The sequence below is a fragment of the Anabas testudineus genome, chromosome 24, assembly GCF_900324465.2.
Source record: "Anabas testudineus chromosome 24, fAnaTes1.2, whole genome shotgun sequence".
In the NCBI taxonomy this organism is placed as follows: domain Eukaryota; kingdom Metazoa; phylum Chordata; class Actinopteri; order Anabantiformes; family Anabantidae; genus Anabas; species Anabas testudineus.
This window is the reverse complement of record NC_046632.1, coordinates 5,947,347-5,969,015: the sequence shown is the minus strand read 5'-3', so window position 1 is coordinate 5,969,015 and position 21,669 is coordinate 5,947,347. Positions and strand designations below refer to the sequence as shown.

The 21,669-nt window shown below is 42.7% G+C and overlaps 2 protein-coding genes across 2 annotated transcripts; one reads left to right on the top strand and one right to left on the bottom strand.

Annotated features, from left to right (window-relative positions):
• The first annotated feature begins 1,188 nt into the window (after positions 1 to 1,188).
• mfsd2b (major facilitator superfamily domain containing 2B) lies at positions 1,189 to 17,055 on the top strand. The gene is made up of 15 exons (XM_026340987.1): positions 1,189 to 1,274; positions 1,770 to 2,110; positions 6,482 to 6,607; positions 6,717 to 6,841; positions 9,823 to 9,946; positions 11,439 to 11,517; positions 11,652 to 11,833; positions 13,064 to 13,154; positions 13,544 to 13,665; positions 14,183 to 14,266; positions 14,447 to 14,530; positions 14,736 to 14,845; positions 15,629 to 15,772; positions 15,964 to 16,140; positions 16,740 to 17,055. The coding sequence occupies exons 2-15, from the start codon at positions 1,787 to 1,789 to the stop codon at positions 16,786 to 16,788; spliced, it is 1,821 nt and encodes a 606-aa protein (XP_026196772.1). The 5' UTR covers positions 1,189 to 1,274; positions 1,770 to 1,786; the 3' UTR covers positions 16,789 to 17,055.
• Positions 17,056 to 17,241: 186 nt separating this feature from the next.
• wdcp (WD repeat and coiled coil containing) lies at positions 17,242 to 21,642 on the bottom strand. The gene is made up of 4 exons (XM_026340986.1): positions 21,522 to 21,642; positions 18,982 to 20,893; positions 18,494 to 18,614; positions 17,242 to 17,874 (listed from the first exon to the last, which is right to left on the bottom strand). The coding sequence occupies exons 2-4, from the start codon at positions 20,890 to 20,892 to the stop codon at positions 17,681 to 17,683; spliced, it is 2,226 nt and encodes a 741-aa protein (XP_026196771.1). The 5' UTR covers position 20,893; positions 21,522 to 21,642; the 3' UTR covers positions 17,242 to 17,680.
• Between the last annotated feature and the right edge of the window lie 27 nt (positions 21,643 to 21,669).

Genomic DNA, 21,669 nt, shown 5'->3' with positions numbered 1-21,669 from the left:
CAAACAAATCTCTCAGATTGCTCAACAGGACAAGGCATTCACACCCTTTTTTTAAGAGCCATATGAGAACAGCTGCTACCTGTTGTTGTTGTGTTAACCTTTCTTTTGAGGGGTATCTTATATTCTGACAGAGGAAAGTCGCTGTAACTGAATATTCAGAAACAAGTATCGCATTGCTTTCTTTTTGACTCTCTCTCTCCTTCTGTTTCCTTAAAGATCAGCAGTGTCAAGACAAGTTGTTGTTAGTCAACAGCTTTCATTTCCAGGCCATTTTCTTGAATTTGACCAGAAAGTATTGTACAGATTTACTGTGCCTCCACAGAGCAGTCCACACATTTTACTGACTCCGCTGTGCTTGACCACTCTCTTTTAATCTGTCTCTCATGAACCCCTCAACATTATCAAAGTGCAATACACAATCTCTGAGGGCCCCTTTAAGTACAGGTCTAACATACACATGCTGAGACCACATCTTGTTATAGGAATGTATGTAAGTTGGAATGTTTTATATCATTATCAAGATGATGAAATGAAATAAAGACAGTGTGGGAAATATGTAAAGTATTCCTTTCACACACACATTTCCGCTTGCCTGTTCCCAGAAGCCACACATCTAATTTCAAATGAAACCAAACAGCATTTCAGACATTCCACCTGTACTGCAGCAATTCATGCGAATTGTGTTCACTTAAATGAATCTGAAAGTGTTGTGTGTGTGTGTGTGTGTGTGTGTGTGTGTGTGTGTGTGTTTTCAATGAATAGAATGTGAACACTATGTGAAAAAGACAGTTTTTCATCTGAATATGTGAAGTTTTATCAGATTATTACATAGGATAATATTATTCTAAGCATAATTCTGTTACTGTTCAACTAGAAAAAAAAAACACACTAGTCTATGAGAGCATGGAAGAAAGGTGAAGGTTGAAACAGCTGTTCGTTTACATGGCCTCATTGCAGTGCGTTCCCATCCACAACAAGCGTTGCTGATGTCCAAACAACGCCTGCCATAAGCTCCTCAAAGATGCACACACACACACACACACACACACACACACACACACGCACACACGCATCCCTCCCAACACGCCGTGTGTTTGTGTCGTGCACCGTGACGGCCGCAGCGGGGCGCAGTGCAGGCTGCGAGTTAAGAAGCGCAGAGCATCTCCATCCGCTGCAGTCTCCTTCTCACCGTGCCCGTCTGACCACGCTGCTGACCCGACCAACTCACAGGCTGCACCGCTCACAGCGCCAGCTATTTTTCCCATCCACACGGGGTAAGAAGAGAGTTGCGTCTTCTCCTGTCTGTTTTTTTTATTAATTGTTTTATGAGGGATGCACTTGCAGTAAGAGTAAGGGCAGACAACGCACGCACACTACACGGGATGTCAGAGCGTTTTTGCGCCAGTGTTTACTCTTCACAGTCACAGTCAGACGTGCAGGCAGGTCAAATGCAGCACACGATGGGAATCTGGACTTGTCGTGGGCTATGTGAAAAGGGTTGCTCAAGGCACAGCGTGTGCATGTGTCTGATTTCTTGTTAGGTTGTCCTGCATCTAAGAATAAATGTTTGTTTGCTGCTGGTCGTGTGTGTTTATAGAACTTCTTCTGATTGTGTGTTACAGTACATGATGTCATTGAGTGCATGTGTGTGCAGCCTATTCATTTGCATGTGTATGTGTGTGTGTCTGTGTGTGTGTGTGTGTGTGTGTGTGTGTGTACCTGTGCCACTGCCTGTCTGACTTTGCCCTTCCCTCCTGGCCACATTCCAGGACACCACAGCATGTGAATGGCAGCAGAAACCGGCAGAGCTGTCACAGAGGAGCAGGAGGAGCTCCAAGCCTCTGGAGCCATGCACCACGCACACACGCGCAGTCAGAGCCACATCCAGTTCCAGCCTCTGTCACACACCCCCCAGTGGCAGGCTCCTCGCACTCTTGCTCACACGAGGAGCCACAGTCACACTTACTTCAACACTCCCTCGCACACACAGCCTCAGAAGTACGGCTGCCGCCTCACGCACAGTCTCTCAGCCATGGCCAAGGGAGACAAGAGAGTGCAGGGGAAGCTCATCAAGCCCACTGAACCACTGTTCCCGAAAACTCCTCAGCAGGTAAGATCACCTGTTTCTAGTGTTTTTTTTTTTTTTTTTTTTGTATTGTTGCCCAGGCTGTTATCACATGTAACAGCGCTCTTTTATCTCTCATGCCTGGATGCCTTGTTTGGACCCTGCCTTTGTAGTGAGACAGTTTTTAATCTTATCTGGTCTTTGCAGCTTAGTTTGGCTGCGAGTGGCTTTGCATGAGTGGATAGAGAGAACAAAAAGATGGAAAGTTTGATCTGTTTAGCTGCGTATTGGTTTGTGATTAATCGGCCGCATTGTTTTTCCTGTGAGCTGTAATCCACCAGAGAGCAGATTCAACGTCTGCTAGTTGATTGTCCTCACTTGAGAACGGTCGCTCCGGTTGATGGGATGATCTGCGTAATGATTGCTTTCTTTTGTCTCATCCTGGTGGTATCAGTGGACTTTGGTGATGGAAACAGTTGTAATCACAGCCCTAATAGAAAGCAAAAGACGGTGGATAGGAAGTAGAAAGGAACAGCTTATTGAGATTCTGCAACCACTGGAGTGCCCTTTTCAGTTTTATCTTGTGTTATTTAGCTTTGTGAGATAAATTTGGAAAGTAGGGAAGCCTCTTTTGTGGGAGATTGTGTTTGTATCTGTCTACCAGTGTGAAGCGGTGTGCTCACATTGATGCTGCTCACATGCACTTGGCCCACAGGCTGTTTAGTCAAAGGAAAGGACAGACAAGCCTTTACATTGTGAATTGCCCCTTTAGCCAGGTATAGATACCACATTATACAGACAGTGTTTCAGTTACTGTTGTAATACAATACCATGGCACTTAGTCACTCATTTTCTTCTTTGCTACACTGGCTCATAGTGTCTATGAAACTGCATTACATCACAAATCTAACCAGTTCTGCAGGTGTCTCATCTCTGCCAAACCTCTGTCTAATATGCACCGTTTCTGTTTTACTTTTATTCTGGGGTGATGGATTTGACTGTTGAGACTTACATTAAAAAAGAATCAACACTATTCATTTAACTCATAATTTAAAAAACGTGAGTTAAATAAAAGAAATCGAGTTATTGTACTACAGAAGGAAGTTAAATGAACTCGAAGTATGAAAAAAAAGGTTAAATCTAGCTAAGCAATCAAGTTATTTTATTGTTTGCGCATTAAAAAAGTGGAAATGGCAGAAGTTCAATCTAAAATAATGTAAAATATTGCAGTGGATCACAACATGCATAAATCATGCAACTTAAGTGATTTAGTCGTTATCAAATTACAAGTATAACATTTTCATATTGTTTTCTCCATTGTCCATTTTCTCATTGCACAGCAAAGGCATGATGACCCTTGAGATGATGTATCTCACTCCCAATATTGGCAACACTAGTTGATAAAAAGGTCCATTCATTTTTAATTGGTATCTTTTTGCATTGTATTTGCAGGGAAAAAAGTATTAGTGTATTTACAAGTACACTGAAGTACTAGAGACCAAACAACATTACTTATATTGCAATTTATCATACTGATACCTAGTGTATTAAAAAATATATACCTAAATGTTTGATTAACACATTACCTAATATATGCTTTGAATGCTTTAAATAAAGGTTCAGCTTGAGTGGATTCTAAAATACTTAAAGTTGAGCTTTGGTATCTGAATTCGGCTTCCTCTCAGTTAAATGAGCGCATTTCACTTCATAAACGTCTTTCATCCATTATGTCTCACTGAGACATAATGGATGAAAGACGTTTTTCTTTCTCTGTGAATGAGGCAAAATCACACGGATCTGCAGACAGTAATGCGTAAACTGTCACCGCTAATTCCACATGAAGAGCTTCTCAATCCATCACAGAAGTACTTCAAACAGTACTTGTCACTCTGGTGATATCCATGCATATGGTGCATTTTCAAAAGACAAAATAAATGACTATAAATTGTGGACCAGTCCGTGCTGTATAGGTTTTGCATTCATTATCTGGAGCTTTAGCCATCACCACATTACTGTTGACATTTTCATGGATTGCTGCCATCACTGACATAATCAACCGTTTATTTCATACTCATAATCCGTAATCTGAACTGATGACAAAATGCTACAGTTGTTGACTATGCTGAATGGAATCTATGTTGTGACCTCGATACACAAAATGTTTAGAAAATCCATCACTGAATCAACGTTTAAACTGATTTATGGATCCGTTTTACCAGCTTAAGTTTAGCATACAAACATTATTGTACACATTTTACTTGGAAATATGGCTCAGCTTGCTGTAGAGATTTTTTTTCCTCCTTTCTTTGGACTAGAATTATTCTTAATCCTGATTTAAATTACTTTCAGCACAGTTCAGGCCTGTTAAATTGTTTTCCCCTCAACAGTTAAGGATTCATTAACTTTGGAGATTAGTCTTATCTGTCCTTGTCCCTTCCTTGTTGACAGTCTGGACTTTGCAGATGCTCCCTTTACTTTGAACCAATGCTTCAGTCTTAAGTATGTGTGTGTGTTAAGATATGTGTATGAGGTTTTGTTTGTGTATTCAGAAAACAGCAGACGGGATATCCTGTTTTGTCCTCTTTGATGATAACAACTCTCAAATGAAAGAGTGAGAATAAGAGTTTGGAAGAAAAGAATAAGTGTTTGGAGTGAGAGGGAGAGAGAGAGAGACGTGCTGGGTGCATAGAATATTTTTGCACATCATCAGTTAAGCAGCAGTCTCCAGACACCAAAGACTTTGATTTTTCTCTCCAATTAGGGTAATTGCAGTGAGAGTGGAAGAAGAGAGAGTTTTAAAGTCAGAACTGCCGGCGCAGCCTTTACTTACCTCTGACCCGCTTGTCTTGCGATTGAATAATTACACACCTCCCTCCTGGTAATTGTCGTTCTCAAACCCCTCCATGTTTTGATGGGGCAAAAAAAGGAGGAAGAGAAAACGTGAGCTGGATAATAACAGTGTGTCGGCCGTGGCTGCGGTTACTTTGGTGATTTCCTTCTTTCATAAAACTCTGAAGGGAGTAGTTGTGGGCGAAGCCTGGGCCACTGGATGTGGAGTGACACTGTTTTGTGTGTGTGTGTGTGTGTGTGTGTGTGTGTGTGTGTGTGTCTGACTGACACCAAAGGTTGCACAGAAAGGGGAACAGGCAAAGGTTGATATGTGTGCAGAGCCGCGGAGACAGTCGTAAATATTGCGCTCCCTAGACTGTGGTTTCTCGTCTTATTCATGTGTGGAGATAAAAGCTTGCCCTTGTCGCTGCACACACATGCACATACGCAAAAGCACACATGAAAAGTCACATGCCTGATGGTTTTAGCAGAAAAGGCTGATGGAAACGGAGCAGTGGACGACTCGGTGGGTTTCTCAGGCCCCCTCTGTGTGCCGCGGTGTCTGCACGGATACCAAAGTGCAAACAGCCGACGGGTGGAAGGGGATTAGGGTGGAGATGGTCCTCATCTGATTCACACAGTTACAGCACATGAGAATCTTTCTTATCTGTTAGAGTAACCTGTCATTACGGGAGGTGAAGAAGTGGGACTGACCCATATAAGGTAGTACTTCGGAAACTATTTGTCTGTTATAGGGAGTGAAATTCATGACAAAACATCAGTGTCTAGATCTTCCGCATACTGTACCTAGTGCCACATACGATGTTATGTGGGATCACTTTAGCAGCTATGATCCTTTTCTTTACAAGGTGCTGAGTCATTGAATTGCTGCAATTTAAGATGAAGAAGGAATGTTATTTTCGGAGGCGCCTGAAACTGTATTCGAAAGGATTCAGACCGTGCATTCACTATTCATGAGTCATAAACCTCTTCCCATGGCCAAATTTATCTGAGAGCGACACACCTTATTTCGCTTGGTGTGTTTGGAAAGAAGTCTCCACTCTAGGTGTGAGCAGGAATTTGCTCGTCCTTTGCTCAAGTATTGAAATATGAAACATTTCCAGGGTAAAAAAAACTGAAAAACCTTCACTGGTTGAATTTTAATAAATTTGGGTTAAAATAGCATATATGACTTTGTAGAGTCCAGTAAACTGTGAGTGTTTATATTTCCTATTGTGTAACTTACATGAATCGTTTTGAGAATGAATCATTCTCCAGTCTAATAATGACTCTGATGAAAATATTAGTATTACATGCATACTCACTACGCTCTATTTTTTTTACATTACATCTATTGGCTTTATCCTTGAATGCATGTTTTTGAATTATAATTAGTTTATACTTCCACAATAAGCAGCTTCATTGTGTATTTTGTGTGAGAAATAATTTTTCAGTGGTTCGCAACCTTTAGTTTCCACATTTCAGAATCCATACAGTGAAGAAACGTTACAGTATTTTGTTCATTATCAAAACACCATTATCTTATTCACAAATGTTTCTCTCCCTTGCCACCTTTTTTTTTCACAGACCGTCTTGAGCCAGAAGCTGTCGTTATGCAGTAAGTTGTGTTTTGCCATTGGTGGCGCACCCAAGGAGGTGGCTGCCAGTGCCACAGCCTTCTTCCTGCAAATCTACCTGCTTGATGTCGCCCAGGTAATGAGGGGAAAGTAGGAGACAGTGTGTAGCTCCTAGTATATATAAAAAAATAGTTTGGGCCTGCCAGAGTTTTTAAATTTAAATCTGTTTCTGTTCTGCTCTGCAGATCAACGCCTTCCAGGCCTCCATGGTGCTCTTCATTGGCAAAGTTTGGGGTGCAGTAACAGACCCTATTGTTGGATTCCTCATTATGAAGAGCAGATGGACCAAGATTGGCAGACTCATGCCCTGGTGAGCTCACTGCACACTTGAATACAAGTGAGATAGGATTTAGTATCTCTTGTTTAATAAAGAAAATAATCTAAGATAGATACGTAGATAGTTGATAAGATAAACAGATAGTGTGTGCTGTTTTCCTTCAGGATATTATATAAATATACACAGATTAGAACAGTTGATCAGCTACAAAGTGATATGAATGAATAAAATGTTATTATTAAACTGTAATGCAGCCATCAAGAAGAGAAGAGATGATATTGCATTAATCAGGCAGTATTACGGCTCAAATTGCAACATTCATATGTTTGTTAGCTATACTCCCAAAGAGCCAATAAAAGAAGATGATTAAATACTTGTTTATTTAAGCTCATAACCTTGGGCCAAATTATCCTCCTTTCATAAGTGAACATGTTGAAGTGCTGCTGCTGACATATATCTAAGTTTGCATTAGTGATTTGTTGTAATTTGTTGACTGGAGTTTGGTTTGCTCTACTACAGGTTTCTTATCTTTGTGCAAAACCTTAACGAAAAAGAAGCCATGTGTAATAGTTTTGGTCTTGAAACTAGTCTCAATCCCGAGCCCCTCAGCTAGACAACTGGGTTAAAAAAACTGCCATTGTGTCATAATTACACCGTCGCTGATGTCCCTCCTGATGAGCTATACATGCTGTATGCTTTAGTGGCATGGGATCGGCTTTTTGATGCCACACAACAATAGACGGGGAAGTTCCTCTGACACTGTGCTGCCTGGTGACATTTTATTACATTTATGTAACGCCCCATTTCACACTTGGGCATCATCCAACCTGTTTCTCTGTCTCCGTTTCTCATGCTTGCCTATAAAAGGCGAGTTTTTCTTTTACTTTGTGACTTCATATTAGAGGATTATATGAAGCTATTACCACTGTTTTCATTAATGACCACTTTTAAAGACCACTTTATGATCAGCTGTGTGTATGCGTGTGTTTGTGTGCGCTGTATGTCTTTTGAACACAGTAGCGTGACACGTACTGTAATTACACAGCCAGCATCCGATGCCTACTGAATAAACCATAGATTAAACACAAGCTGACAGTGCTGGAGGGGGACCAGGTCCACTGTGGCCAGCCATGCTCAGTCGCAGACAGACGCTGATGGCTGTTAAATCAACTTTAATTACCCCCGGGAAGCTTGTGTGTTTCCATGTGAATACGCTGTGTTTGTATATGTGGGTACTTTAAATATGTGTTCATCAGTATTTGTGATGAAAGTGTAAGACACTCCCTTAGTTTTTGCCCCTTTGGAAAGTCCCCTCTGCCATTTCAGCAGGAAGTGCTTTACCCCCTCTGGCTGTCTTCCACAACCAGACATAATCCTCCAAGATGGAGTCATTTGCACCAAAAAGTCCACTGGATATTGCTATTTTTATCATTTTGTGAGTAGGGTTTAAACAAATTCACCTGTGCGTGTACAATATTGCAGCTACAAGTGCAGCTGGTTGTAGCTATGTTACAGTAAATTCAGGTAGTTGGTTAATGAATGAAAACACAAATCTGAACTGATAAGTCTATCACCTTATTGTGTCTGATCATAATCAGATTTAGTTGCATATAGAATATAAGTGTAAAGTAACCAAAATGGAAATACTCTAGGCATCAAAAGTTTGCATTCAGTACTTTACAATACTTCAGTCCTGTACTTTTTAGCACTTGAATATACAGTACGTACACTACCAATCCCTCAATGAACTGAGATAGCAAATCCCTTTGGCTTTGCAGCACATTATCTAATTAACATGCTGCAAATGTTCTGAACAAGTCAGACAGGAGAAAATTGGAGGTGCCAGCCTCCTATCAGCCTGCTCTGCCTTAATTAAGACTGTGCAAATCACTCAGACAGGTGTGAATGTGTATTCATGTGTGCAGGAGGTGTTAGTAAGTATGTGGAGGTTTTTTTTTTTAGTATTTGCCTTTGTTACCTTTCCCTGAACACACTTATCTCACAGGAACATTCTCACTGCCCCATGCACCCAGCCCCGGTGCTCTTTCATCGCTCCCATGACCAAGCGGTCAATACTGCAGAACCAGCGTTGTCAGCCGCCTTTGTTTAAGCAAACAATCAGGAAGAGAGTGAGGTGGACGGGGCTGGACGATGCTAGAAATAACCGTAACTGGCCTCTCTCTACCTCGTTCTGTCACTTTCTCTCTTCATAATTCACAGTGTACAGCTGGTCAAAGGTCAGAGCAGCTGTGTTTTTTTTTTTTTTTTGTCAGAGTCACCTAAATTCCACCAGTCCCTTTATTTTTTTATCTGTAGATGTGTTTGTATTACAGCTGCTCCGGCCGCTAGACCACAGGACAAACAAACTCCACTCGCTCTTGAAAGCAAGAAAGAACAGGGTGGATGATATATTGGTGTTTGCAGACAGGTCATACTGCTGATCATCCATAATGCACCCTTCTTCTGCTCATTTTGAAACACACAGCTGTGCACTTTAACCAAAATGATACATTCCAGTTGTTTACTTATGAATTATACATGGCCCACATACTGTATCACTCCATCCAAGTTCTGGGAAAAGCACAACACAGCAGAACTGCTTCATGCTGCATCGGCCTGAATGTGTGCTTCATATTGACGTAATGTGCATGTGGGTGAGTGTATGTGATCAGTCAATGATACATGTGTGGGTTTGAAATATTTTGGTATTTCCCTGCTCGCCTGTCCCTCCCAGGACAGATTCCTGTCATACTTACAACAACATAATCACCGACCGGTCAGCTTGGCCTCAGTGCGATGTGCCACAGATATGGCCTGATTTTAACAATGCTATGACGATTACAAAACACAGTCGTTGTTATTATCCGACAGCTTCAAATTGAAATCATAATCATTTTTTGATAGCTTAGAACCTGATTGCAAAGAAAATATATTTAGTATAGATTATGTTCTACTAAACTAAAACACCTTTTCACAGAAATGTGTGATTTTACCTGTCATACCTCTGTTTGTAGGATGGTGGGTTGCACTCCTTTCCTGGTGGTCTCCTACTTCTACCTCTGGTTCGTTCCTCCTTTCATCACTGGCAGGTTCATCTGGTACCTAGGCTTCTACTGCCTCTACCAAACTCTCATCACTGTAAGTACACAGGCTCTTTCAGGAACATATGAATTGGTAGAATGACCAAGGTAACACCAACTACAGAAGAGTCATGACGCGGGGAAACAGGAGATAAAAGCTCTGATTAACAGATGATACATAACATAGAAATAAAATGACGCAAACGGTTTAGAGTTGAGATGATTACACTCATCCTGTGCAAGACTCTGACAGCTTCTAGTGTGATTTACACCCTGATTTTTGAATTGAGCAGCAGATTAGAGCCCAGAACTCTTACTGTAGATACTACACCTCAAAGGGGAAGTGTAGTTTTTTAGGTTGCCTTTTGTTATTATGGTACAGATCATTCTTCCCCCTCTTTTTCTCTACTCAGCTCTCGGGTAACCCTTATAACATATGCCACAGAGCGCGCAAACCGCTGTAGCCACACTGCGGCAAGCTGTAGTGGCATGTCATTCTAACTACTTGATAAGTATATGGCCAGTGCTGCCAGGAACCTCTTGCTGGATAAATGCTGGTTACCACTTTTAGCCTCCCTTCATTGTCTCTGGATGTGTGTTTGTGTCGCATTTGCTGGGAAAGGCCGGCTGTTATCATTCAGAGGGTCACAGTCTGTAAACGGAGGTTACAGTGCAACATATCGTCTGTTTATGTAAAAAACTAATAATGGGTTTCCATCAAATTGATCACTCCTCACTCGTGTTTGTTCCAGGTGGCTATGTAGGCTCACTTCTATAAATGTTTAAATCCTGCATAGGCCCCATAAATGACATGCTGTGTAGAAGCAATAGTTGAAAGAAATCCTCTCTCGGCCACATTTATTTTTGTCGTAGTTATGCTCGTCGTTTGGCCACAGTGCTGACTGAGCCCTTGTGTAAATTACAAAGTGAATCAGGACTTGGTTTGCTTGCCCATTCTCTGAGAGAGGTGGTGAGGTAGAAGAAAACATGGACACAACATGGAAACTGCTCGGATGGCTTTTTTCATATGTACATATACTTAGACGTGTGACAAATTAAAGGAAAGACCTGAATGGATGGAGGATTAATTTCGGCCGACGTGTTTGACATCGCTCTCCACCATCATCTTCAAAACACCAAAAGACCAAGTATCTTTTGGGAGAGTGGCGTTTCTGTGAGCCTGCAGTGCTGCAGGGAAATACTTAATGTGGCATGACGGCACAGCCTGTTTTTTCTGTCTCAACAAAAAGAGTTGAGACGTTTCATTTGAAACCACAAATGTCAATCTCATGGTGGCGCTGGAGGAAGTGTGAGGGGACCACCCACCAACATCATCGGGATTCACCCTCTGATGACTTGTACACCGTGTCATGACAATCCATCCAGCCTAGCTGAGCAATAATAGGGTCGATAATAGACTCTTAAAAGCATTAAAGCATTACCCTTTTCCCACCTCTTGAGACTTGGGACTGTTTAACTGCTGCTGTGCCAGACTAGCATTTATTTCTGTTCCCATTTGTTTACCCAGACATCTTTCTCTTTCATTGCAGTGCTTCCATGTGCCTTATTCTGCTCTCACCATGTTCCTGAGCACGGACCAGAAGGAAAGAGACTCAGCTACTGCCTACCGTAAAGTCTTTTAATACGCCAAAAGCAGTTCATATGATGCTGAATTATTCTTTTAAAGTTTCTACCTGTTTAGGTTAAGATGTGAGATTTACTTTGAAGCACTGACAGTTGGATCTCTACTCATGTGATGCCAGGAATGACAATGGAGGTGCTGGGGACCCTCGTTGGTGCTGCCATTCAAGGTCAGATTGTGGCCAGCGCTCACACTCTGAAGCACTGCCCGACTCACAACGTGACTGCCGGTTACCTTGGCAACAGCAGCGGGGCAGAGATTGTCAAGAGCCCCGTGCACTCCCAGGACTACCTGTCACACGCTGTAAGTGTCACACTGCCAAGCCAGGAGCCCAGGTGTGCTCAAACTAGGCCACAGAGTTGGTTTGAAAATAACTTGGACTGTCATCACTGTTCTTGCTTAACTTGGAGCTGTGGTGTGTGCTCAAGGTGGTTTACTTTTACTGAATATCTGAGGTCGAAAAAAGCAGCGTTGAATGAAAAGGAGGATTGTTAAAAATTGAGTCCATATTTACAGACTGTCTACAGGTTCTAACATCCAAACTGGCCCATGCCTTAACCCATGGGATTGAAAGGAGATGCCACTGTTTGATATCTGAACCCAACATCCTGAGCCAGCTCCCCTCTCATGACCACAAAGGGGGTGGGGGTGGGGGTGGGGAGGGTTCCTCCCTCACATCAGGATCCAAACGGTGGCCCTGCTGCATTGACGGGTCCACAGTCTGCAAGTCATTAGTCCTGTTTATACTGTATATCACTCGAAATATGTTGAAAGTACTAGACCTGTACTTCAAGGCGGCTGCAGCTAAGCCTAAAGTTGGAACAGGAGGAACATGATAGGACATATTCATGTCCACATTTGAGTTTGCAGAGATGCATTTTAGTTGCACCACAGCTATTTGGGCTTCAAATGGGTCCTTCTCCAATGGATTTTGGGTGAACTCTATCGAGGCAACCCAGTCATCATGCCAAACCTTCTGCCGCCGCCTGCTAAATTCCTCCGCGGTCACTGGTAAGGGTGGCACACCGTCTGGGCAAACTCAATCTGCCCTCGGAAACAGGGAGTGTTTGATGTGCATAAATAATAAAGAACCGCTGGGTTGAGCCGCATGGAAAAATAGCAAACAAACAGAAGTTGTTTAAGGCAGAGGTTCCTGTCGGGGTATGGCATTAAATGGTTAAGGCTATATTCTGGGATACAGATCTTTGTGGTTTCTTCCTGTTTATGCTTCTATTTGCACAATGGACGCGCATGGCAAACTTCACAGTCTAAACTCATGTGTGTGTGAACAGCACAGAAACGCACAGGCGATAAATGATATGATGAGTGTCGAGTGTGATCTGTAAAGAACAAAATAAATGAATCCACCAGTTCATTTAACTGATTAACTAATTAAAACTGAATGGTCACATATAGAGCATGCTGAAATGAGGTCCTTAAATTTTTTAGGTATTTGAGAACCTTATGAATTAAACATTGTGGAAAAGCTCAAAATAGAAATATACAGACATAGTTTGTTCTTTCTCTCTGCAGAAGGAGGTGTACATGATGGCTGCTGGGGTAATTGGAGGAGTGTTGCTTATCTGCACACTGGTGATGTTCCTGGGAGTCAAAGAGAGAGACGGTGAGTCTTCATGTTTCTTGTTTGAAATGTGTCAACTTCTGACAACTAACTAGTCATGTCAAGTCTAATGTTACGCAAAAATGCCAAAAATGAGCTAGTACCAGCTTCTCAAATGTGATGATTTGCTGCTTTTTGAAATAGTTTAAATAGCACACGTTGCTTCTTTCGTATTTTTCTGAAACATTGTGGAACGACTCTTCGGAAATCTGCTATTTCCTTAACTTTATTATGCTATAAATGACAACTCTCAGTGGGAAAAACAGCATTCACTGCAATGCAGGGGCTCTTCCAGGATTACCAGTGAACATCATATCCACCAACTTTCTCTCCCTGCATGTTATCTGATACGCTGCACACTCATATTGTTATTTCACATGTAACCATTTCAGATCCATACGCCCCAAGGACTGAGAAGCAGCTCCCCTTCTATAGGGGCTTCATCCTGGTGATGAGACACGGGCCGTACCTCACTCTAACCGCGGCATTCCTCTTCATCACTGTCGCAATTCAGGTAAATGCAAATTTATTTAGGAAGCACTTCGCAGCCATGACACTCGACGTTACAGTAAATGGAGCCAGTCCTGGATCCTGACGGTGCAGCAGAATCGCAGGCGCTCAATGTTTATTTGATCAATGTAGAAGAGCACTTACTGAAAGCTCATGGTTTAAAGCATGTTTTAAGTCTCAGGACTCTAGAGATGCGAGCACTGCATATTCTTGCTGTTTGTCGCTTGCAGGCAGATACTACGACTCTGACACCTCAAGTTTCGGCTGTTTAAATTATTGCAGACTTTCCAAGTTTTTCATCGGATCTATTTCTGTATATTTTCACCCCTCTCATCTCAGAGGAGGTATCAGTTGTCATCCGTGTGAGCCCCAGAGTGGGAATAAATCACTGCAAAACACCGTCAGCAGCTTCTCCCGTCACTTCATTGGGCACTGAGCACAGCGAACTGAGTGCCCGGCAACAGCGCTGAGAAGACAAGACAAGACTGAATATCTGAATGTTTGATCTCTGATTTCTGCAGCTGGTACAGAGCAACTTTGTCCTCTTCTGCACGTATGCTGCCGACCTGAAGGATCACTTCCACAACATTGTGCTGACAATCCTGGTGAGTACACCTCCTCACAAGTATCTAAAGATATACTGTTCAAAATGTCTAAAATACAATAATATACTGGTATCACAAGGTATATTCTTTGTGAAGCTTCTATAGTTTGACCGTATGTTTGGTATGAGTGGCTTCACACACAGCTGAATCACAATCACTCTGTCTGGTCTGTTTACCCAGGTTTCTGCAGTCATAAGCATCCCACTGTGGCAATGGTTTCTGGAAAGGTTTGGGAAGAAGACAGCAGCTTTTTGTGGCATCACAGTGAGTATATTGTTTTTATTTAGGTTTGCCAGATTAGCCCTGTTAGGAGTATGAGCCTTCAGAGTTGGTGCCATCTTGTGGACAAGCCAGGAAGTGTTACCTCGATCTCACAAATATAAAATAATATTTTTATACAAGATAGTGTTAAAGAATATGAAGCACACGATGAATGAAAAACGTATTACTGCTCTGTCTGTGTTACTAGTGGATCATGCCCTTCACCTTGATGCTGGTGTTCATCCCTAATGTGGCGGTGGCGTACATTGTGGCTGTCTCCTCGGGACTCAGTGTGGCTGCCTCACTTCTGCTGCCATGGTAAGACATTAGATCACACTGCACTCATCAACACTCAGGAATATGGTTTCAATATCTGAGTCAGTTTGAGTGACACAGCCCTTTAATGTAGAAACATCTATTAGGAGGTCCAGTGCTCTAGTTTTCTACTGTAGTCCATAACATGACCTACAATCCTCTCCCTCCCTCTGTCCAGTGTAAACCCAGTACAACCAGTATAAATATTTATATTAATTAATTATATTAAATCCGTCCGCACAATAGTGCGGCAGCATGCTGTTAGTGGTGACGTGGTGCCCTGAGGGACCTGTCCATGGTCTTGAAAGTGATGTCATTATTAAGAGGAACTCTGCTATAGATCTTCAATACCATCACTGGGCTCGTCTTCTGTACATCTGTTTTCCAGTCGCCTCAGTGACTGAAGGACGACTCCTCACTCATCTCATCCCCTCCCTCAAACCCCAAATTACAGAGGCCGCCCACAGAGGCATGTTTATTTTGGAATGGGTTGATTGTTGTATCCTGTCTGTGAGCCGAGGGCAGCGGTACCGCCCGCTGCTCATCATCTAATCGTGCTATTAGCTCTGTAATTTTAGCCCACAGGTTTATCAGAGCACTATAAGTAGGCTTCACATCATCAGCTGCTAGCATCCTCACAGGTTGTGTTTGAGTCTCACATTAATTTAACATTTTACCATGTCTTAGAGTGACACTGAGCATTTTAGACAAAGGACACATGCTCACACAATCCTGCAAATAAAAGTCTGATTGGTTCAACTGTGTGTGTGTGTGTGTGGAATCCAGGTCCATGCTGCCAGATGTGGTGGATGACTTCAGACTGGCCAACCCCTATTCTAAAGGCCATGAAGCCATCTTCTACTCGTTCTACGTGTTTTTCACCAAGTTTGCTTCAGGTATCTCCCTGGGAGTGTCCACCCTCTGCCTGGAGTAAGTCTGAGTTAGCATCACCTACACACCCCATTCATTTACACACTGCATAATGTTCTGTATCTGCGCTTAGTGTGTCATGATACCTTGCAAACATGCCTTCACCCCTCTGACATGATGTATAATTCATCCGTCTATTTATTGTAACCTGAATTAAAAGGGGCTCTCTGCATGCTTGTGTGTCCGCCTAGGTTTGCGGGGTACGACACTGGCGCCTGCAAGCAGCCTGCTCCTGTGGTGTACACCCTAAAGCTGCTGATCGGTGCCGCCCCAGTGGCCTTCATCGTCACAGGGTTAATGATCCTACTTCTGTATCCCATCAGTGAAGATGTACGACTCAGAAACAAAGTCTGCCTGGAGGAGCTACGGTGAGAAAGAATCATAGATTAAAAAAATAATAAAACATAGGTTAACTTAGGTTAATCCTGCCTTGGGAGCTCATAAATTAATTCTACACTCAGTGTAAGTTAGAGAAGAAACTGTTCAGAGCCACCGTGGTCAGCTGTGTCATTATAGCACTGATGTTGTAAATACTTAATATACTATAATCAGTGGTGGAGGTATTAAGATCAGTATAAGTAACAATACAATGATATGACAGCAGTAATAAACATCCTGCAAAATCCAATTAGACTTGAGCAGACAGACATATTATTAGCAAAATGTACTAGAAGTAACAAAAGTCATGCAGAGCGTCCGCCATTACATTAATTTATTATGCATTAACATGCTCTCATGTCATATTTGATCAAATTATTTTTAATTGGGCCATTTAAAAGACAGTGATTTAATTCATAACAGTGATTCATATATTATGATTTTTATGTATTTGCATTTTATTTTGTATAAAGTAGCTGAAAATAAAAATAGACAAGTAAAGTACAAGAACCTCAGACTAATGACTACATGTACAGCGCCTGAGTACTGTACTTTCTACCACTGCTCTTAGTATTGATGTCTCCCACAGGAAACAAAGCATCGGCTCCAGGACGATGGAAGATCTGAGCAACGTGTGAAGTGGATCCTGAACAGAGTGAATTTCTGAAAGCCACGTATTCCAGTAAAGCTGGAAGTTTGTTCATTAGTGTATATTACACTGCTAAATAGTTAACTTGTTTTAACGTAAACATGTTTTGTTTCATGTTCACATGTACTGTATAGTCATCTTGATTAAATAAATATATATAAAATTACCTAATTTATATAAATGAATGTAGCTATATTATTATTTGCCGTGTTTAGCTCAACAACACTGTTATTTATTTATGATATATGATTACAAAAGAGTTGATGAGATAAAATGAATAAATGTAGAGGTTATTTGTGATTAAATGCGTCTTGTGCTTCTTTGCTGAACAGGCTGTAAAAGCAAAATAAGTACAAGCGAGGAGTGTGTACTAGTTATGCAGTTTTGATATTCAAAACACTGACAAAACATGTTTTTTAGTAGTTTGTAAATTATTTGGTTTCCAATTCGACCCTGACCTTCAGTGACACTGAAGATTGTGTTGAGTGTTGCCCCCTCTAGTGGTCAGTTGAGTTACTAAACTTAAATAATGTTACACATGCAGGACACATGTTGGAGAGAACCAGCAAATCACACTAAGCCTGTGATGAGACACACATGAGAAAACAAATCTTCAAGATTTGTAGAACATACACAAAGCCGAAAGTGGAGTGTCACGTATTATTATTATTATTAGAATGAAAGCTTCAGGTGAACTTCCATTTCAAAGCAGAAAACTGTAAACATACCATCTGAGCCCTTTTTTAAATCACCACTTCTTTCACATACAAAAATACAAAACAATAGTAATATATTTATCTGTGTATTTGCACACGTGTATCCAGTGAAATAGAAGGGAAGTGAAGAGAGAAGTCCATAAAGTGAGATATGCACTAGAGGCACTATGCTGAGGTGTCTGAGGTTGTGTTGGGGTTTTGGCTGGGAGCTGGACTAGATGGGCCAGAGTTCTCTGGACTGCTAGGAGTCCGCAGGATAAGTTTCCTCTTTCCATTCCGCACCGTGAGCTCTTCTTTGGGCTTAAATGTCAGAGGCACAAATCCATCTGCATCTGCCACAAGTACAATCCACAATGGACCTGGAAAAAGAACACAAGACCGCTGGCTCAGCATGACCTTTCATAGATCTGAGTCCTGTTGTTTATCAAGTAGTAGACTGCTAAGGCACTACTAAATATTTGGCTTTGTGAAATATATGAGTTACTGCTGTGTGTCCGTTTAGGACAACAGTGACACTACGGACATTAAATGGTGTTAAGCTGCTTGTGTTTAAAACCTCTAATCTAGCATAGGCTTTTAATCACTTCCATTTATAGCTTACATGTGTGAGTGAGAACATGTTGTACATGATTGTACAACAAAATAAGAGGTGGTTTATCATTCTGAGTGGACAAAATGAAGGCTTAAAAGTGCAGCAGCAGAGAGATCGACTTAGAAAATCCATTTAATGACTTTCAGGTGACCTCAGTGGAGAAGCCCCTCTGACGAGCTTGCTGAAAATAATCCCAGACCTTCCCAAGAGCCTGACAAGGAGTTTCTTCTATGTCATTTATTAAGCCACAACATTATTAACACACAGATGAACCTTAGATGCTGCTTTGTAGTAAAGAAAAGTTTAGTCTTTTTACGCCAACAAAATCACAGTGATATCGAGAGGAAAAAGAATGGTGCGCTGTAAACTGGACGAGCTGCACGTACCGTACATCATCTCCACAATAGTGAGGTTGAAGAGGTCTAGGAGGACACGCAGACACAGCTTCCCGTCGCACAGCAGCACTGGCCTCCGCTCATCGATGAAAACGTTTTCTGACAACTGCTTCTGTGTGTGTGCAAACAAACAGGAAAGGAAAAAGTTGCCTTAGAGAAAAAAATATCCAAAGAAGGAAAAATTGATATATATATATTTTACTATTGCCACTATTAACTGGTTTCTCAATCTGATACCTGCAAATGAATAATGAAAGATAGTGCTTTTATTAATGCCCTTAAGGGAACTGTTGTGGGACAGCACACAGATGATGGAGCTTCTTTGGCGGCTTTTCTAAGGACACTTTGACATGTTTACTCTTGCCATGCTTTTGACAGCGATTATAACAAGAAAGTGAATCTAATCCTCACTAACTGGGGTTTAGGAACATCCCCACACAGTCTGTTACATGTAACAAATGCCGTGAGTACCACTGTACCTGATATGTGACATTGACATAGGGGGGTTCACAGGCATTGGGGTAGACACTCATGGACTTCTTCCCATTATGTGTATAATCTCTGATTTCTGCCAGGCACTGCTGAACATCTGCAAAGCGCGTAAAAAGTCTCTCCATGTTGTGCACCAGCTGCTCTAGCGCTCGCTCCCTGGCAGGGCCCGCTGACTTTTCAGGCATAGGCAACGTCGGCTCGGTGTGAAGCTTGTCAGACGGCTCGAAGCGAGGAGAGCTGGCCCGGCTTGAGTCTCTGCTGGCCTGGCCGGCCACCGCCAGACTGGCCATGCGATTGACGTGGTCCATGTCAAAATTCTCCACCGTGATCGAGGAGGCACTAGAGAGGGCTTTGTCTGATGCACAGTCCACGGAGCTGGTGACCAGACTGGGCTCGCTGTTCCTTACCTCCTCCACCAGCCTGCGCCTGTTGCTAGGTGAACTAACTACTCCACCCCCAGGCAACAACAGGTCCTTTATCCCTGGGCGCTCCCTGTCATCCCTGGATAGGTGCTCTGAGTGCCTCCTAATCCCTGCGCAGAAATTAGAGGTGGACTCGTGGTTGTGAGCAGAGGGGGGTGGTGTGACAGGAGTGTCGCCGGTGTACATCAAATCCTTGACTATTAGACGTAGAATATATTTATCTGTGTTAGAAGCTGGAAGAAAGGCAGGATCGTTGGTCTTCTGCCTTCCCACCATCAGCAGCAGCATCTTATCGTTCAGGAAGCAGACTCCTTTAGGCCTCTCGTTCGTCTGCAGGGAGACCTGCTGAATGTTCGGCATTGCAGAGGCCGTGATGCAGTACACAAGCACCATGTTGCAGGTGTTGGAGGCCACTGCAACTGTGGAGCCACGTGGGTCAAAAGCAATAATGTCTGGAACCAAAATCCCAGGGATGCTCACTTTGCGGGTTGTAGTGACCTTACGCTCATAGGTGACCAAGATGAGGTGCGAGGAGTCCTGTCCAGAGCCCGTCAGCGTATCTCTGCGACGAAGGTGGATAAGTGGGCTGGGGTCAGAGCGGCGATGCCTAGCAAGGAGATGGGTGAGATCCAGAGGGCCTGAGCTGGGGATGTATGACCTCTCAGATTCCAGCGATCTCCTTCTTGAGTCCAGAAGGCTGTCGTCATCTGACATGACGACCTGTGAACCTTGGCTCGGCAGGGACTCTGTCTCTGCTGGCATGTCAAAGGCTATGCCTGCATTTAACCCACAGATTTTATCCAGCGGCAGCTCTGTGGCCACAGCTACTTGAGCCTCCCCCGTGGCCTCGATGGCACAGATGTAGCCACCCACATCAAAGATGGGACAAAAGGAACACGCCACTAGACTCTTCTGGATGTCATTCCAGATGTAAGAGTGAAGAGCGCTGCCTATAGCCACCACCAAACGTGTACCATCCTTAGTCCAGCATGCACAGTGGATGAGTCCGCTACCTTTGATGTCCGCTTTGATTCTCCTGTTGTCCACTCTGACAGAAAACAGCACAGACGTGTCCCTCTTGGTCAGCACAGCCAGAATGTCCAATTTAGGATGCCACACACAGCCTTGAGAGAGCAAGGGGAAAGGCTCGCTCATCTCACACGTCTGAGTGCACAGCAGCTTGTTCTGCTCCAGGGCGCTGAGCTGCAGTTGCCACACGGTAACATGCTTCTTGTGCTGAACAGCCAGCAAGGCAGGGGAGTCAGAGCAGCAAAGCGGGCCCCAGAAAAGCCCAAAGACATGCTCAAACTGTCCGATAACATTGGTGTCCCCAAACTTCACCTCGCCGTTGACGAAGAAGACAGATGTCAGGCAGACCTGCTTGCCATCGGTCCATGCTATGCCGTGCACAGGGTGGATGGCTTGATGTAGATTGTTGAGTCCTGTCCTCAGTAGCTTTGCCTTACCGAGATCCATTCTGGCAGGAATGAAGAAGAGGTAACAGGAAATAATCAAAACATTGATTATAGAGCCCGGTGTCTGATGTGAAGAATCCCTGTACACAAGCAGCTATTGCTACCTATGCAGATTAAGAATAGCAAAAGCCTCTCTCCTGTCTCCTTCCAAGTACATGCCTTAATCCCCTCTGCCTGAGCTGAGGCAGTGGTGACGAACACTTATAGCTGATTACGCCTGAATGACCTTAACAACACAGGTCCTGGTATGAGCTCAGGGTATTAACAATAGTATGTGTTGAGTAAGAGTCTTAACCCTTGAAGATCTGGAGAAACTGCCACGATCACTTCAAATGTAAACAGGATAAGACAGAAACTCATGTTAAAACATATGATAGCTAACTAGCTAAACCACATTCGATAGTTCTGATACTAAATTAAGCTGAATATGTAAGTCCTAAAAGAAAAAAAAAGATATTGTTTAAGTAAATAACTTAAATAACAACATGAGGTGAAGTTATTTCGCATGCAGCGCTAACTAAAAGTGATAAACATTAGCTAGCTGCAAACATTTAGCTGTCCTGAATATGAATGAAAACACTCATAATTAGCGTTAAATCTAGACAGAAGTCTAATTTATTTGACGCATACCTTAAAAAATATCAGGAGTTTCACATAGAAGCCGTGTGAAGCACAGAGAGTGGGTTTTTTATGTTTTGATTCACATGTTTCCAGGTTGAAATGTGCCTCCAACGTTCATTTTCATTTGACCCGGAAACAAAACTATCAGACGCGTTCC

What these genes read in the sequence shown, in the direction of transcription:
- mfsd2b (XM_026340987.1), top strand. Translation starts at nt 1,787, where the DNA reads ATGGCAGCAGAAACCGGCAGAGCTGTCACAGAGGAGCAGGAGGAGCTC. An exon ending in AGACTCAGCTACTGCCTACC is followed by an intron (nt 11,518 to 11,651) that starts GTAAAGTCTTTT and finishes ATGTGATGCCAG; the next exon opens with GAATGACAATGGAGGTGCTG. An exon ending in TCATCACTGTCGCAATTCAG is followed by an intron (nt 13,666 to 14,182) that starts GTAAATGCAAAT and finishes TGATTTCTGCAG; the next exon opens with CTGGTACAGAGCAACTTTGT.
- wdcp (XM_026340986.1), bottom strand. Translation starts at nt 20,892, where the DNA reads ATGGATCTCGGTAAGGCAAAGCTACTGAGGACAGGACTCAACAATCTA. An exon ending in ATGTCAATGTCACATATCAG is followed by an intron (nt 18,615 to 18,981) that starts GTACAGTGGTAC and finishes GCACACACACAG; the next exon opens with AAGCAGTTGTCAGAAAACGT. An exon ending in TATTGTGGAGATGATGTACG is followed by an intron (nt 17,875 to 18,493) that starts GTACGTGCAGCT and finishes TTCTTTTTCCAG; the next exon opens with GTCCATTGTGGATTGTACTT.